Source organism: Camelus dromedarius, chromosome 33 (assembly GCF_036321535.1).
Source record: "Camelus dromedarius isolate mCamDro1 chromosome 33, mCamDro1.pat, whole genome shotgun sequence".
Taxonomy (NCBI): domain Eukaryota; kingdom Metazoa; phylum Chordata; class Mammalia; order Artiodactyla; family Camelidae; genus Camelus; species Camelus dromedarius.
Window position 1 is genome coordinate 12,159,724 of NC_087468.1, and position 16,254 is coordinate 12,175,977.

Here is a 16,254-nt window from a genome sequence, read left to right on the forward strand (position 1 = left end):
TAAACTCATTTAATGCCTCATGACAACTCAACAAATTTCTCTCTTTGTTTTTTAACTGCTGTCTCCGCAATACCTACCTAAAATTGTGCTGAGCGCAAAGTAAGATCTCATTAATCTGTTAAGTAAATGAATGGGTGGAATGGCACTTCATAGTTTCAGAAATTCACCAAAGTCCTGTCCTTATCAAACAATGGAGCTCGGGAGATTTAAGATTCCTAGAGATCCCTCACCAAGCGAAGAATATTTATAACTATGTATCAAAAACTTATTACTTGTATTTAGTATCAAATACTACAGTGATACAAATAACATAGTATTTTTTAGTATTTCTAGTACAATTTATAATATTACTGGACTGTGTTTTTAATGTAACTTAATATCATATTGCCAAAAAATCTGATTTACTCTTTTCTGTGAAATAGATTTTTGGAATCAAATCCTGCCCTCTTGCTGACTTAAGGGTTTTAGAGATACTCCACCGGCATTTCTCATGAAGCTTACCTTGATGGTGGGTTCTGAGTCTTCCCATGGACATCACCTGTAAGCAAATGCCTTGTATTTCTAGAGGCATTTCCTGTGAAATAAACTGGTTTGGAAATGAGGGATATTTTTGGCCACAGAACCCCTATTTCCTAGTTTATCTTCTGGGCCCCTCCGACCGCCTTATATCAGACTTTCTTAAGACATGTGCCTCCTGGACTCCTACACACCCTGGACCCAGAAGGGGTGCTCAGATCCCCTTGGCAGGCAGATGTGAGGTCTGGCGATGGGTAAGAGCTGCCAGGGGAACCGCTGGCGGAGGGAGGCTTTTCCTCGGCAGGGCCTACATCCTGTCGGTGCTCAGTAAAATCATGGGCCAGCACCGCAAAGACATCCCACCACACCTCTGCTAAGAGTCTCATGAGTCTTTCTTTCCTTAGCCGATGTGTTTTTTATTTCCCACCCATTTCTACCTGGGAGAATGTCTAGGACTCTGTGTGTGTGTGTGTGTGTGTGTGTGTGTGCGCGCGCACCCGCGTGCACCTGCGTGCTTGGGGAGGTCAGTGGAGGATCATATATACATTTTTTTTCTAGCATTTGACACCATTGATTATGCCTTCCTTCCTTCTTAAAACATTGCCTTTCCTTGGCTTCTATACCACAATCCTAAATTAAAGGGATTTCTTTTTTTATTTTTTGTTTTTCTTTAATTTTATTTTTTATTGAGGTGTAGTTGATTTACAATGTTAGTTTTGGGTGTACAGAAAAATGATTCAGTTACACATCTACAGGCATATAATTACGTACATATATTTTCAGATTCTTTTCCATTATAGCATATTACCAAAAATTGAGTATAGTTCCCTGTGCTATACTGTAGGTCCCTGTTGTTTATCTGTTTAATATATACTGGTGTGTGTCTATTAATCCCAAACTCCTAATTTATCCCTCCCCATCCCCTTTCCCCTTTGGTAACCGTACTTTGTTTTCTATGTCTATGAGTCTGTTTCCGGTTGAATCATATATATGTTTTGTAAATGACCAGATCTAGGATTCTCTGAGAGTCACTGTGTTGCAGCTGCAGCCCAGGGCATGGGTGACTATATCAGAGCATAGATTTAAAATGATATTACCTTCCTGAGGGTACTGACATGCACATTACTTATTATGGAAAGAGCATGATATTTAGGACTAGAGAGCCCTGGGTTTGAATCCTAGCTCTGTCCTAACACATGTGAGACCTTGACATTGGTATGTAACATCATTTGAGCCTCAGCTTCCTAATCTGCAAAGTGGGGATATGATTTCCTACTTCATAGGGTTGTTGCAAGGACTAAGTTGGATGATAAATGCAGAAGCTCTTTGCTTAAGCAATTGCTCAATACAATTAGGTTTCTTTTCATCCAAGTACGATTAAACAAATGATGATTTCCATATTTTGTCAGTTTGCTCCAGCTCAGTGATTTCAGTTAGGAGGTTAGTCTGTCCTGTTTGCTGTAGGATGAGACCCAGTGCACATCTTTTGTATGTGCAGTTTTCACGGAGGAAACAAGGATATTTAGATGTTACAAAATTATTTAATGGATGGAAGATGGTAAATACCTTGAGCCAAAACTGATCTTTGCCATTAAGGAAATGAAAAGACAAGCCACAGAATGAGAGGAAGTGTTTGTAATCTGTATATCTGACAATGGGATGTTATCCAGAATATGGAAGGAACAATAGAACATGGGCAAAAGTTCTGAGTAGACACTTAACAGAAGGAGACATGCGAATGATCAGCCAACAGACACATGAAAAGGTGTTCGTGATCATTAGTTACCCGGGAAATGCAAATTCAAACCATGCGGATTACCACTCTGTATTCTCTGCAGTGACTACAATTAAAAAGACTGTGAAGACTGCTTGTCGGCAGGCACGTGGGACAGCTGGGTTTCTCATACACTGCTGGTGGGAATGCGAACTTGCACAACCACTTTGCAGAATTGTTCAGCAGTTTCTTAAAAAGTTAAAAATACATCTTTCATGTGACCCCATCCTTTCCCTCCTCCAGATTTACTCTCAAGAGAAATGAAGACATATGTCTCCTCTAAGATTTTTACATGAATTTTCTTAGCGGCTTTGTTTATCATAGCTCCAAACTGGAAACAACCAATGTGTTCATCAGCAAGGGAACACATAAATGAAATATAATATATACATGCCACAGAATGGAAGTCTAGTCAGCAATAAAGAGAAAGAACTACTAATACAGGGTACAGTATGGGTGGATGAATCTCAAGACAACATGCTGATTGAAAGAAGCAAGACATAGTTCACACTGTACGATCCCATTTATACAAAATTAATTTATAGTGACAAAGGGCTGGTCAGTGGTTGTCTGGAGACGGGGGTGCAGGAAGGCATGACCTGCAAAAAGGCATGGGGCGCTTTTTGAAAGGTGTTGGAAATATTCTGTAGCTTAATTATGGTGGTATTCTCATGCGTACATAACAGTTGTCAAAATTCTTTAAATGGTGCACTTTGAATGATGCAACCTGTTGGGAATAAATTAATCCTCAGTAATGTTGATAAAGAAAATAAGATAAATTGTTTAAAGCAAAAATAACAATGAAGTTCATAATATACATAGAATATACTTATTTTTTGTCTCAACAGTAGCATAACGGATGAGAGAGTGAAAAGGAAGTATGTTATTGTATTATTACAAGGTTCTTACATTAGCCTTCAAGTGGCATAACATTATTTGAGGGAAAATGTGATTAAGTTAAAGATGTGTGTGTTAGGCCGTAGAAAAATTGCTGGAAAAAAATGAGTAACACAGTTAGAAATCTAACAGTGGAATACTAAAGATTATTCAGTTCATCAAAAGAAGACAGGAGCAGAGGGAAAAGGAAACAAAGAACATATGGGTTAGATGGGGAAAAATTGCAGGAAAATTGTTTAAAACTCAGTCACGTTAATAATTACATTAGGTGTAAATCATTTAGACGCTCTAGTTTTCAGATTGTCTGCCTTCTACAAGAAACCCACTTAAAATGAAAGACAAAGAGGTTAAAAATATGAGAATAAAAAATTGACACCTTCAAACATTAACCATAAAAGAGCTGGAGTGGGTATACTAACATTAAGCAAAGTAGGCTTCAGAAAAAGGAGTATTACCAGATATAAAGAAAATCACTTCGTAATGATGAAGCAGCCTGCTCATCAAGGAGACATAACAGTCTCCATGTGTGTGAATTCCACAAAATAGCATCAAAATACATGAAGCAAAAATGGAAAGTGCTGAAAGGAAAAATGAACAAATCCAAAATTATAGCTGCAGGCATCAGTCCTTCTCTCTGAGTAAATAATACGATAAATGGACAGAAAACCAGTAATGATATAAATCCCATGAACAACATGACTGAACAAACTTGACCTAAATAACATTTATTGAACACTCTTCCCAACAAGAGCCGAATACACATTCCTTTCAAGTGCACACAGAACATTTATCAAGACAGACTATGTGGATTTAAAAGGATTGAAATCATGCAAAGTATGTCGTCTGATTAGAATGAAATTAATTGAAGGTTAATAACAGAAAAATATCTGAAATAACCCTTGAATATTAGGAAACTAAATGGCACACATAATTCATGGGTCAAAAGAAGAAATCACAAGGGAAATTAGAAAATATTTTGAACAAAATGAAAATGAAACACAGCATTTCAAAACTTGTGGTATGCAGCTAAAACAGTGCTTAGAGGAAAACGTATGCCTTTAAGTGCTTACATTAGAAAAGAAGAAAGGTCTAAAGCCAGTGGTGTAAATTTCTATTTTAAGAAGCTAGAAAAAGAGGAAAAAATTAAACCCAGAGTAATTAGAAAGAATAATAAACATGAGGGCAGAAATCAGTGAAATAAGAAGTCGTCAAACAATAGAGAAGAAAAGGAACACAAAACTATTTTTTCTTTCAATGAATAAATAAAATTGAAAGACCTTTAGCTAGAATGAGCCAGAAAAAAATAGACACAAATTACCAGTGTCTGAACTAAAAGAAAGGACATCACTATAGATCCTGCAGACATTGAAAGGATAAACGTAAGTATTACTGTTATTGTTGTTTTTGACATAATATCAGTGTCAACACCTTTGACAACATATATGAAATAGACACATTACTTGAAAGATAAATACCAGAAGTGACACAAAAAGAAATGGAAAACCTGCATAGCTTTGCCTGGCATTACTGGTGACATCTCCCAAATATTTAAGAAGAGTAAACATACTGATTTTACACAAACTCTTGCAGAAAATAAAAGGGAAAACTAACTAATTTTAGGAGCACTACCCTGACATCAAAAGCCAGACAGAGACATTACGAGTCCAGCCTCTCTTCTGAGCCCGCATGCTGGGGCACTGCCGCTTACATCACTGATCTCTGTCTCGCAGGTTTGCTGGCGTCCTTCTGGATGAGGACATCTTCCTGGGGAAGGAGCCTGTCAACAGTCGCCCGCTGCAGGCGCTGGTGGCGGGGCTGAAGGCCTACAGCACCTGGGAGAACATCAGCTGCCTGCAGGACTGCCGGGAGTGCACCGGAGGCATGGTGAGCAGATCCCGGGGGCGCCAGTCCTGCAGGGTCCGCGCCGTCACAGCACTTGTTGCGGTGGGACCATGTGGCCGCTGGGCTTTGGAACCAGCTGGGAATCCCACCTGCCTTCGTGACCCTGGGTGCATTACTTAATCTTGTCCTCTGTGCATGTCCACCTCCTATGATGCTGCAAAAATCGATGCAGACCATGCTTGTAAAATGCTCGGCCGTGGAGGCCCCGCAGTAAATATCATGAAACGTGGTGGTTGTGGTGGTGATGGTGGTGGTGGTGGTGGTTCTGACAAGTAATAGGAAAGGGCCAATGAGGGTCCGATGATCAAAGCTCTGCTCCAACGTTTTAATCACTTGGTGAGAATGTAGGAAATGACTCCAGGGGATTCTGCCCTGGGAAGGAGGCAGATGGGGACGTGCCAAGCGTTTGGAGAGTGTTTAGAATGTCCCCAGCCCAGGGCTCAGACTGGATTGTGCAGGGAGGGGTGTGAGGTGTGAGAAATCCCAGCATGAATCTCTGGAGACTCTGAGAACAGCTGGGAGCTGGGCCCGATTCCCCTATGACCTGGAGAGTGGGGGTGCCTGCAGAATGCAGGATGCAAGAGCTTTCTGCACCCCTGTGGGGGTCCAGAGCTGGAGAGAAAGGGGACCTAAGTGGGGTCTCTGAGGGCGGGACAGGGAGATGTGTGGTTGTGGGCCTGGGGCACGGTGGCCTGGCAGGGCTGCAGGCATGGGCTGTGGTGGCATCTGAGGCTCAGCCCTAGAGGACAGGCCTGTGTGGGTGACCCCCTGGACTGCACCTCCTCATCGGCATGGGGACCAGAGGAGGACGGTGGAGGGAGCCCCAGGGAGCCTTCAGCCTGAATTTAATCTTGAGCTTGAATGGATATTTCCCTAAAAACAGCAGCTCTGAACCTGAAGGGGAGGTTGAAGAATCTCAGCCTCAGTGAGAAAGGGTCAAGAGCGTGTCAAGGGCAGTTGTGCGAAATAAAAGGGGAGGGTGAGTTTCTGGAACTCGGCAGAGCCGGGGTCCACGGAGGGGTGGGGAGGGGCAGAGGTTTCCCCCGCCAGAACGAGGTGGATGAGGATGAGGGCCTCCCGTGTCCTCTCATCTGAGAGCTAGCACGGTCACTTCTCTTGCGGTGGCTGAGAACAGATGTGCCCGTGGTGCAGGGCACCAGGGTTATTCCGGTGTGCGCTCCGAGGCCATTGTGGTGGTGGTGGTGGACATGCTTGCTTTGCTGGTGGGGATGAGGTTGGGACGGGGTGTCCACCTGGAAAAGAGAGAAAATCGGGAATAAAGTGACAACTGGTGCTGAGACACCACTGGGCCAGGAGTGTAGGTCCTCCGAGGCAGCAGGGGGCGCTGGCTCATGATGACCTTCCTAAGTGACTGAGAAGTCGGGAGGCCCCTGCCAGGAGGCTGGTTTCCATCCATCCTGTGGGTGGCCCTGCCCCGTCATGCTCTCCGCTGCCCAGCACCACCTGGCAGCGCAGAAGTGACCCGCCACCTGCCACCCACCACCCGCCACATTATAGAGGAGCCCTGTCCCTGGAGGGCGGCTCTCCCGGGCTGGGATGCCGGCCCCGTAATCCCACGGGGCGTTGCAGCCTCACACGGCTTTGCTTCCCAGTGGCTCTGCGACAACCTGGGTGTAGGGGGCTCTGGTCTCCACTGATGTCCCTTCCCTTCTCCTCCCTGCTACCCATCTGACACCCAGCACAGGGCTGTTTGCAGACACAAATATTTGTTGAAAGGAAGGCATGAGCATCTTCTAATTGTTTTAAGTTACATTTCCACCCACCGCATCTTCTGCAGGCCGGTCTCAGGGGTGAAGTGTGGCCAAATCTGGGGGCTGCTGAGATGGTCCTGAAAGCCACCTCTTTTATGGCGTGTAGGTCTAAGTAGGTCTTGCTTCTGAAAAAATGTATTTCAACACACATTTACTGGCTTTGGAGCCAGCAACCCTGGGTGTGACCGTGGGCAAGTAACTCCCCTCTCTACACCTTCCTTTTCTGTATATAAAATAAGGATAAGCTTTCCTTTTAGAGGCCGTGAGGGTTAAGTTATGTGAGGTGATGAACATAACATGCTTCACATGTGAACCCAGGAAGGGGCAGCGGCCATCTGTATGGTGTATCTGGGTTTGGTGAGAAAAAACACCATGTGGTGGATGTAGAGCCCCGCGTGGCGTGGCAGGCTCTGCGCAGCAGCTGGGGCTGGGAAGACGCGGTGACTTCAGGGAGGGTCCCCGAGCAGCACCATTTAGCAGCTTAGAGGATGAGCAAGAGCTTCCCAGGTGGGGGTCGGAGGACCTGCCGGATAAGGGACCCCTGCACACAGGATGAAGGTGTGGGTGCGTGTGGTGCATCTAGGGACACGAGGACAGGTGTGGTCTGGGTCCAAGTGAGTACGGGGGCGGGTGGAAGGATTGAAGGAGAAAGGCCAGAACTGAACGTGAAAGAAAGGACCAGGCTTGACCCCACTGCTGCCCGAAGCAGGCGCTCAGCTGGCACCGTCAGGCCCCAGACCCACGCGGTGGAGCTGACAGAGCTTATAAGGACGAAGCCTTCAGTGCGGGGCTTGGCACGTAGGAGGTGCTCGACATTAGCTGTTCCTATTTTTTGCTATTTTACAAATGAGTAAACCGAGGTTTGACTGTAAGGGCAGAGAGGGCAGGGACCCAGTCCTTGATCACTACAGCCCTGCTTCTGACTAGAGTGTGGAGTATTGGGAAGCAGCTGTTGACTGACTAACTGACCGAATGACAGACTGACAGGCAGACTGACTGACGGACAAATAGAGTGATGGGAAGATGGGCTGATTGACTCAATGAATGACTGGACTGACTGACTAAATGAATAACTGCCCTGTGCATCCACTTTTCTTTCTTATCCTTACAACTTGAGATTAGTCCACAAAACTTGGCCCCTTGGGTCTGTATTTGCTTTATTATTACTTTCTTCCTTGAACACTTTACTTAAACATCTGACTTTGTTGTTACTTTTTGGGGAAAAAGAACACTTGCCTTGCCTCTAGGCTGCTCGAATTTAGAAGGATGGTGGGATCCAGTGCCCTTAAATCCTGCACAGGGTCATCTTGACAGCTCACTTGTTGAATAATTTAGGAAACAGAGGCTTTATCAGAGGGCTGGGATGGGAAATCATTGTACAGTTCATCAGGATCCGGCTACAGCTGGTGCCTAATTTTTGCCTCTACTTTAAACACACCCCCCATTTAAATCCCATTTCTCTTGACTGCTAACTTGAACATTTGTTGCCGTTGCCTGAAGTGAGCATCATCTGGGGAAGGCAGCTTCTTTGCTGACTAAAGCATATTTGAAGTCACATTTACTGTATTATCTTCGCCAATTACAGAAGTAATACATGTCCACTGTAGACATTTTTCAGCATAGTCTGTCACTTTTTGTGCATAAAACCTGGGATAAAGCCAATGAGATTTCAAGCAAAAATCAGATCCTCAGATGAACACTGGTTGGAACTTTTGTAATCCATATTCATACAAGCACTGCATTGCCTTAATGACTGCTGGTTAGGAATCATTGTTCAGTATTTTTAAGGTCTTTCTCTGTGTGGAGCAGTGGACAAGACCCACATTCCCTGTCCTGAGGGCCAGAATATGTGACAGGACACGCTTAGACTGCATGCCACGGGGAGGCCCTGAGGTTTCAGTCAAATGAACATTAGGGGACTTTTGTTTCTGACCAACTTGGAGTAACAGGCAGGCAGCAGATATACCCTCCTGATTGGAACAGTCAGAAAAATGGACAATACATATAAACTAAACAGTTTGTAAGATGCTGGACATCAGGCAGTGAGGGATGGTGAGCTCTGAGAGACAGAAAGTCAACCAGCTGAACCCTGCTGTTGCCCCAGTTTACTGCCCTGAGGCAGTTTCCATGCCTCAGGACGGGAAACCAAGGCAGAGCCCAGCAAACTCCCGGATTTGAAGACATGGACCTGGGAGCCCGGGGAGAGCCAAGTATCTAGAATTCACTGGATAGAGAACTCGGAGGTCTGCAGCTGGTCCCCTTTGAACATTCCGTTGACATTGACTATCACATATGTGTGAGGAAACCACTCGAGGATGAGGAAAAATCACCCAAAAGGATTAGCGGGAACAGTATCTGGTGCTTACATGGGACTGGGAACAGTGCCTTTTCCCACCTGCCAGCCTGAAATACCTTCAGACTCACAAATGGGAAAAAAAGAAATGTTATGTATAAAGAACAAAGAGAAAGATGACAGCAGATTTCTTGTTGGAAAAAAATGCAAGCAAGAAAACACTGGAACATTTTTCAAGTGCTAAAAGAAAAAAAACCAATCTAAAATTCTATACCCACCAAAATTATGTTTCCCCAAAGAAGGTATAATAAAGACATTTTCAGACTTGCAAATGCTGAAAGGCTTCATCACCAATAGACTTTAACTATGAGAAATACTAAAGGAAATTCATTGCACAGAAGGAAGGTGATACCAGACAGAAGTACGGGTTTGCACAAAGGAATGAAAAGTAGTAACTATATGGGTCAATATTAAAGATTTTTTCCCTTAGTATTTAAATCCCTTTAAAAGATAATCGTTTAAACAAAAGTCATAACAACCTAGTGTGAGGTTTATAACTTTTGTGGAAGTAAAATGTATGAGACAGTGACACAAAGGCCAGAAGGAGAAAAAGAGAAGTGTGCTATTGTAAGGTTCTTATATAGTAAGTGAAGTGGTCCAATATCACCTGAAAGCAGACAGTGATAAGTCAAAGATTTGTACTGTAAATCCCAAAGCTCCCACTAAAATAATAAAACAAAGAGTTGTAGCTAAAAAGCCAACCCAGGAGTTAAAATGGAATTACAGCAATACTAAGTTAATCCAAAACAAGGCAGGAAACAAGGAAATAATGGGAGAATAAAGAGATTGATCCAACAGAAAACAAATATCCAGATGGCAGAGGTAAACAACTATATTAATAAACACTTTAAGTGCAAATATCCCCATTGAAAGGCAGAGATTTTCAGAGCAAATAAAAGCAAGGAAAGAAAAACAAGACCCAACTATATGCCTACAAGAAACACACTTCGAAGCTAGGGATACAAACAGGCCAAAGGAAGGAGGGCAGACAAAGCTACCCCATGCTAACACTCATCCAAAGAAAACTGGACTGTGTGTTAACATCAAAGTAGATTTCAGAGCAAAGAATATGGCCAGGGGTAAATAAAGTCAACTCACAGTGACGAAGGGGCCAATTCACCAAGAGGATATCATATTCCTAAAACCAGGAACAGCCCAGGAGGCAGCTACTTGGTTATCGCGACTTTGCAGATGAGGAAACTGAGGCTCAGAGCAGTTGGACTTGCCCAAGCTCCCGCGGGGTGCCAGGGGACTTGGAGCCTGACTTGCCTGACCCCAGAGCGTGTGTTGATCTGGCAATGTTATGCCCAGAGGAGGAGGGTGGGGAGTTGAACTGGAAGCTCCCAGGGAGGTGAGACTCAATTTCACTGTGTGGGATGAGTGGACATCACTGGACAAGTGTGATCCCATCACATCCTGCATTTGCACACAGGTCCTACTTCAGCCCAACAAGCCTCTTAGTACTAGGAGGTCCACACTTACCAAAGATTTGCTAGTGAACTCCACAGGGCTGTGCGCACCTGGTACTCCAGACCTGCCCTTCCAGCTGATTCTCCGTGCTGATGGAAAGGCAGCCTTTTCCCACGTCAGACACAGCCTATGCAGGAGCCCAGGACCCAGGGCTGTGGGGTCTCTTTGCTTTTTATTTGTCTTTGTTTACAGCCATTGAGTACCTCCTATATATGTAGGCACCTTTATAAGTGCTTTATGGATAGTAACTTAGATAATTCTCAAATTAACTGAGTACTGTTATTAGACGTACTTTACACAAGAGGAAACTGAGGCCAGAGAGGTGGAATAACTTGCCCAAAGGTTAAGCAGCTAGAAAGTGACAGAGCCAGAATTTGAACCCAGCAGAGTCTGTCTCCAGAGCAGGTGCACCAAACCTCTAAGCCACAGGCAAACTGAGCTGTTTTCTGTCCTCCTGCTCCGGAAAATAGCTGGGTTCACATTCATGGGGTGAGCACAGTTTGACTTCAGTTTCCCTGTCACCTTGAAGCTGAGGGAAGGGAGGCGCGATGTAGATCAGTTGCTCACCTCAAACCTCCTTAGTGAGTCGGGGAGGGGCTGGAACAGGAGCCGGGAAGGCGGAGCCTGTTCCTGGCGCGCAGCCGCAGTTCTCAGTTCCCTATGGCCACGGCTTCCTGCTTACACGTGGTCTGTGTTGCGGCTGCTAACCTCAGTGTGTAAGTGGAGAATCGCCTGGTTTGGACGTGATGAAAACCCACACGGGACCGCGGAGAACAGACTTTGTGGGCTCGGATTAGTCACATGACTCAGCCTTGCTGCTTCCTTTGTTTTCCCACCTTAAGGATTGACAGGGCCAACCAAGTTCTTAACTATACTTGCACATGGCCTCTTTTCTCCACATCCAGGCAAACCCAGATTGAATTTCCTACAGTCGTCTGAGAAAGGAGAGGGAAACAGAACACTGGAGTCCATTTCTGCCTCGTGTGGGGCTGTGGCATGGGGAGGGCGATCCAAGAGGCGGGAGGGGCACCTCGTCTCGGAAGGGGTGGAGTCTCCGGGTCCGGAGGAAGCTGTGACCTCGGGCCTTACCCCTGGGAGTCTCAGTTTCCTTACCTCTCAAAGCCTAGCACATGGAAGGCACTCCATAAATACTTGCCTCTCCTCCTTTTCCTGGATATGATCACAATGAAGGCTCCCAACTCTCTCTCCTTCTCCCCTCTCCATCCTTCATCCTGACTCGTTGGACTTGTGTACAAACGAGCTACCCCAGTGGGGCCCTTCAGGGTGCAACCTTGGGCCGTGGAGGCAAGTCACATTCTCAGCAAATCTGACTCCAAAGCATCAGGGGCTGCAAAGTCAGGCTTGGGACCTGTACAGAGTGCATGGTTCCCACTGGGCCCCCACCACAGGGGTGAGCTGCAGCCCCAGCTGCCGACCTTGGCTCTGCACAGGGGCCTTCTACAGTGTCCCTTGGGCCTTGCGTGTTACCTGTTCCTGGATGCCGTCCACGTTGGCCCCCTTGAGAGTAACACTGGAAGATGCCACTCCTGGACTCACTGGGCCCTCAGGTTCAGTCTCCACTGCAGGACTGTAGCCCCTTCCCCTCCATCAGGGCCCCTGTGAGCCTTTCCATCTCAGCCCCTGGCTGCCCCATTTCTCCTCAGTGTGTTCCAGGATCCCACGTGGGAGAGCAGAACTGGCTGGAGCAGCACAGGGAAGTATCTGGACGAATCTGGGGCGGGACGAAGTCTCAGAAGAGGTCTCTGACCCAGCGTGATGATGAGGTTATCAGCAAACACGCGCTGACCACTGCTTTCATGTTAGACACGGAGCTGCTGTTTGCTGTTTGGAGCTGTAATCCAGCTGGGCAATGACAGCCTCGTTATATTTTAAAGGTTGCACAAGAGAACACTAAAACAATTACAAGATTTTAAAAAAAGCGGTGTGAGGCCGAGCCCCCTGGGTATTTAGTAGACTTAGTCCCAAGACTAATTCCCCAGGGAGATGCTCCATCACCTCGTTTATCTGGCATCATCCATGTCTTGGGACACAGCCAAGGCCTGAAATAAGCAAAACAGAACTCTGAGAGTCCCAGAGGGATGCCATGAAATCCATGTGCTGAGACTCAAGCCTTCACTCCACTCCTGAAGGAGCCTGGCCAGCCTCCGCTAGGAGCCTGCTCCTGCTGGTCGAATCACAGGCGCTTCCCGGGTTCCTGGGAGGCTGCAGAGTCATAAGGATGGAGGGTCTCCAGATGCAGGCAGCTGAGAGTACTGGTGAACTGAACAAGAGCCAGAAGATCTAGAAAAGTCAGAGTCAAAAATCTAAGAGCCTGCCGGGCCCCAAGGAGGTGTTGGAGCTCTTGAAGGCAAAGTGGATTCCAGGCAAGGTAGGCTCTGTGCAGGCGGGCAGGCTGGTGCAGGGAGGAGACAGTCAGTGGAGGGCCTCCCTCCATCCAGGATGCTGCAGGTTTACTATCTCCTGGAATGCAGTAGATAGTGTTTGTTTAAATGCTCAGCTTTCCACAGCAGTCCTGGACACTTATCTCTCTAAACATAAGTAGGTCAGCCTGATGTGGGTCTAATATGGCAGAGACCATTTTGCTCCCCATCCAATTTCATAAGGAGAAACAGAGCCAAGAAAAATCCTGGCTGGTGCCTGGGCCTTGTGTATCTGGTGATGCTGGTGGAGGATTCTGAGTCTAAAAGTTATGGGTCCACCTGGCTAGGAAAGCATACGTGGGCAGGGTAGGGGCAAGTTAAACTGTAACGCCAAGTAACTGGGTAGCAGAGTGGAAAGGGTTCAGCTCACACTCAGAAAGGACCCAAGGCCAGTCTGGCAAACCTGAGAAGGGACTGGCTGGGGTCCATGTGTTGACCCCAATAGAAGGGTCTGCTCCATGGTTACTATGACAGTTTTATCAGGCAGACCCTTTGCTCAGCTCCAGCCTGATTTTCCCAGGATGCCAATGAGTCTCTGACAAATTCCCTCAATTTCCATTTCATAGACCAGAGACCCCTTTCTCTGGACAGATTGAGAGCCTTCAAGAAAAATTCCAACCTTCTGGGGCTACAGATTAAATCCTAGGCTCCTCATCTCTGCTGACACTTTCTATTCATTGTGTAAACAATAACCTGTTTGGTTGCAGGGATTTAGAAAGACAGCATAATAAAAAACACTTTATGATAATTAACTATTTCTCGGCTTTGAAAGAACCTTGCTCCAGGATTAGAGGAATTAGCTCTTATTGTTCAAAAGAGATTTCTGTTTCTGACTCCCTGACATTCCCCAAGTCCCTGCTAGGTAAAGTGCCAGGGCCTGTGTAGGTGTGTCCATCTTTAATCCTCTAATAGTCCTATGAGTAGGAATTATTGTCCACATGGTTTCCCATGGATGGAGGAGCTAAGACCAGAGGGGAGATGCTGTTTCTCCAGATCTAGTAAAAGGTGGAGGCAGGGGTTCTAATTCAGGTCTCCCAAATCCCAGTCTCTTGTCCTTAAATCTGGACCTTGCTTTTTTCCCAGGGGTGGGGGATAACTCTGTTCCTGGCCCCCAGGTTCCATGTTAATCAATGTTCTACACTTAACCCTCTGTGTTTTGTTGTTAACCTGTGGTCACTGGAAAAAAAAATCATCTCACAGTGAGAAGATCCACATGTCATGCTGTGAGTGTCTTATGTTAGTAGGTCTTATCTTGTCAGGCAAATTAGAATTGGGAGAGTAGCAGGCAGTAAAACTGACCCTCCTCACTGATAAAGAAAAGAGAGATTACTCAAATGACCCAAGGACAATCTATTTTATTGGCAACATTCCTTTGAAGATCTCAGCCCAAACTTCTTAAGGGCGTAAGGAAGGCAATTATAAATTTTATGCGGAATGGATAGCATCCAGACATACGAGAGAATAATGGATAGATCTGGCGTCGATCCTGGGCCAACTTGCCAAACTTTGAATCTGCTGTATTCTCATTTTAATCTCCCTTGAGATGGTTCTTAACTCTCCAGAAGGATTCACTCCATCACATCAAGGAAGTAAGAAGGGGGGGGGGGGGGAATGAAGCTTCAAGCTGCCTTCTGAATTTGTGATCATCTCAGTTAAGACTAATTTGGATGCAAATGAGAGAGACCCATTACAAACTTGCTCAAGTAAGAAAGGAGAATATATCTTAGGAGAGAGAGAGATGTGTTCTGGAATCCAGGTCTCATGAGGACCAGAGTAGAGGCCGCTCTACTCTCCTTGGGGCCACAGTCTTGGCCTTTGCCTCTCTGGTGTCTGCCCGTTCTCCTTGCTCCTGCGCATACGTAGTTGCCCTTCGGCTGTGGAGTTTATAGCATCTCCATTCCAGCTGTGCTCTGAGATGGTGTCTCATAGATCCAGTGCTGAATCCCTGGCTCAGTTGGAGTTGGGAGTCCTTCCCAACTCAGACATTTTTGCTCAGGGAACGGGGTCACATATCATGAACATGCCTCCCGATGCCCCACTTACATGGGGTGGTGAGACCGTTCTCAGAGAATAGTAGCCGAACGGGTATCTGTTAGATAGCGTATATGATGGCTTTTGGAACATTCTCTAATCCCATCAGGCTGGTGTGTAGAAGTGGGGTTGAATTTTGTGTATTGATCGTATATCCAGCAACCTTGTTAAACTGTCATAACAGTTCTAATAATCATAATCTGTTCGTAGTTCTTTTGCATTTCGTACGAAGATAATCATATTCCCTGTGAAAAATGATAGCTTGTTTCTTCATTTACAATCATTTACATGTGTTTCTTTGTCACACCATTGACTCAGCAAGGTCTTCCAGCGCAGTGGTTAAAGGAGTGGTTGAAATGGACACCTATATTTTATTCTTGACTTTAAAGGGCACGTGCTTACTTTTTCACCATGAATAGGATGTTATTTGGTGTGGGAATTCTGCTGATAATTCTTTATCACGTTAAGTCAGGTCTGTGAAGAGGCTGTTGTGGGTTTTTGTGTGTGTTCATTTTTTTTTTTTTTTTGGTTTGGTTTTAAAATTTTGAATGAATTTAACTTTTATCGAATTATTTATGTTCCTTTATTTTACTGAGATAATCACACCTTTTCCTTCTTTAATCTTCTTATGGGGTGAATTTACATGAACAGATTTTCTAATGTTTACTAAATCTCAGGTTCAGGAATGCATACAGTTAGTCATGATGTGGGTGTGGGTGTGTGTGTGCTTGATTCACGGCTGATTCTGCCTGCGTCACTCACTGAGGATGTTTCCCTCTGTGATCAGGAGTGAGGTTGTGCTGTTATTCCTTCCTAGTTCTGCCCTTGTCTAAGTTGAATATCAAAGTTACAACACACTTGTTTGATGACTTGGCGAGGGAGTGTGTCTTCTTTTTCTGTTCTCTCAAAGACTTTGTATAAAATTGAATGATCTGTTCCTTGAATAGTTCATAGAAATATCTGTAAATCCATGTAGGTCTCCTAGTTCCTGCCTGAAACATTTACAATGATTGATTCACTTTCGTTAGTGATTAGAACTATTCAGGTTACCTATTTCTTCTTGAGTCTGTTCTAGTGATTTATATTTGTCTGCTAATT

General features: G+C 45.3%; 1 protein-coding gene across 1 annotated transcript in view; it reads left to right on the forward strand.

Moving 5' to 3' along the window:
- ACOXL (acyl-CoA oxidase like) overlaps positions 1 to 16,254 on the forward strand; it is a 240,471-nt gene that overhangs the window by 108,899 nt on the left and 115,318 nt on the right. The window contains exon 11 of the mRNA XM_064481989.1: positions 4,918 to 5,071. Within this exon, the coding sequence (XP_064338059.1) occupies positions 4,918 to 5,071 (154 nt within the window). The remainder of the gene's footprint in view (positions 1 to 4,917; positions 5,072 to 16,254) is intronic.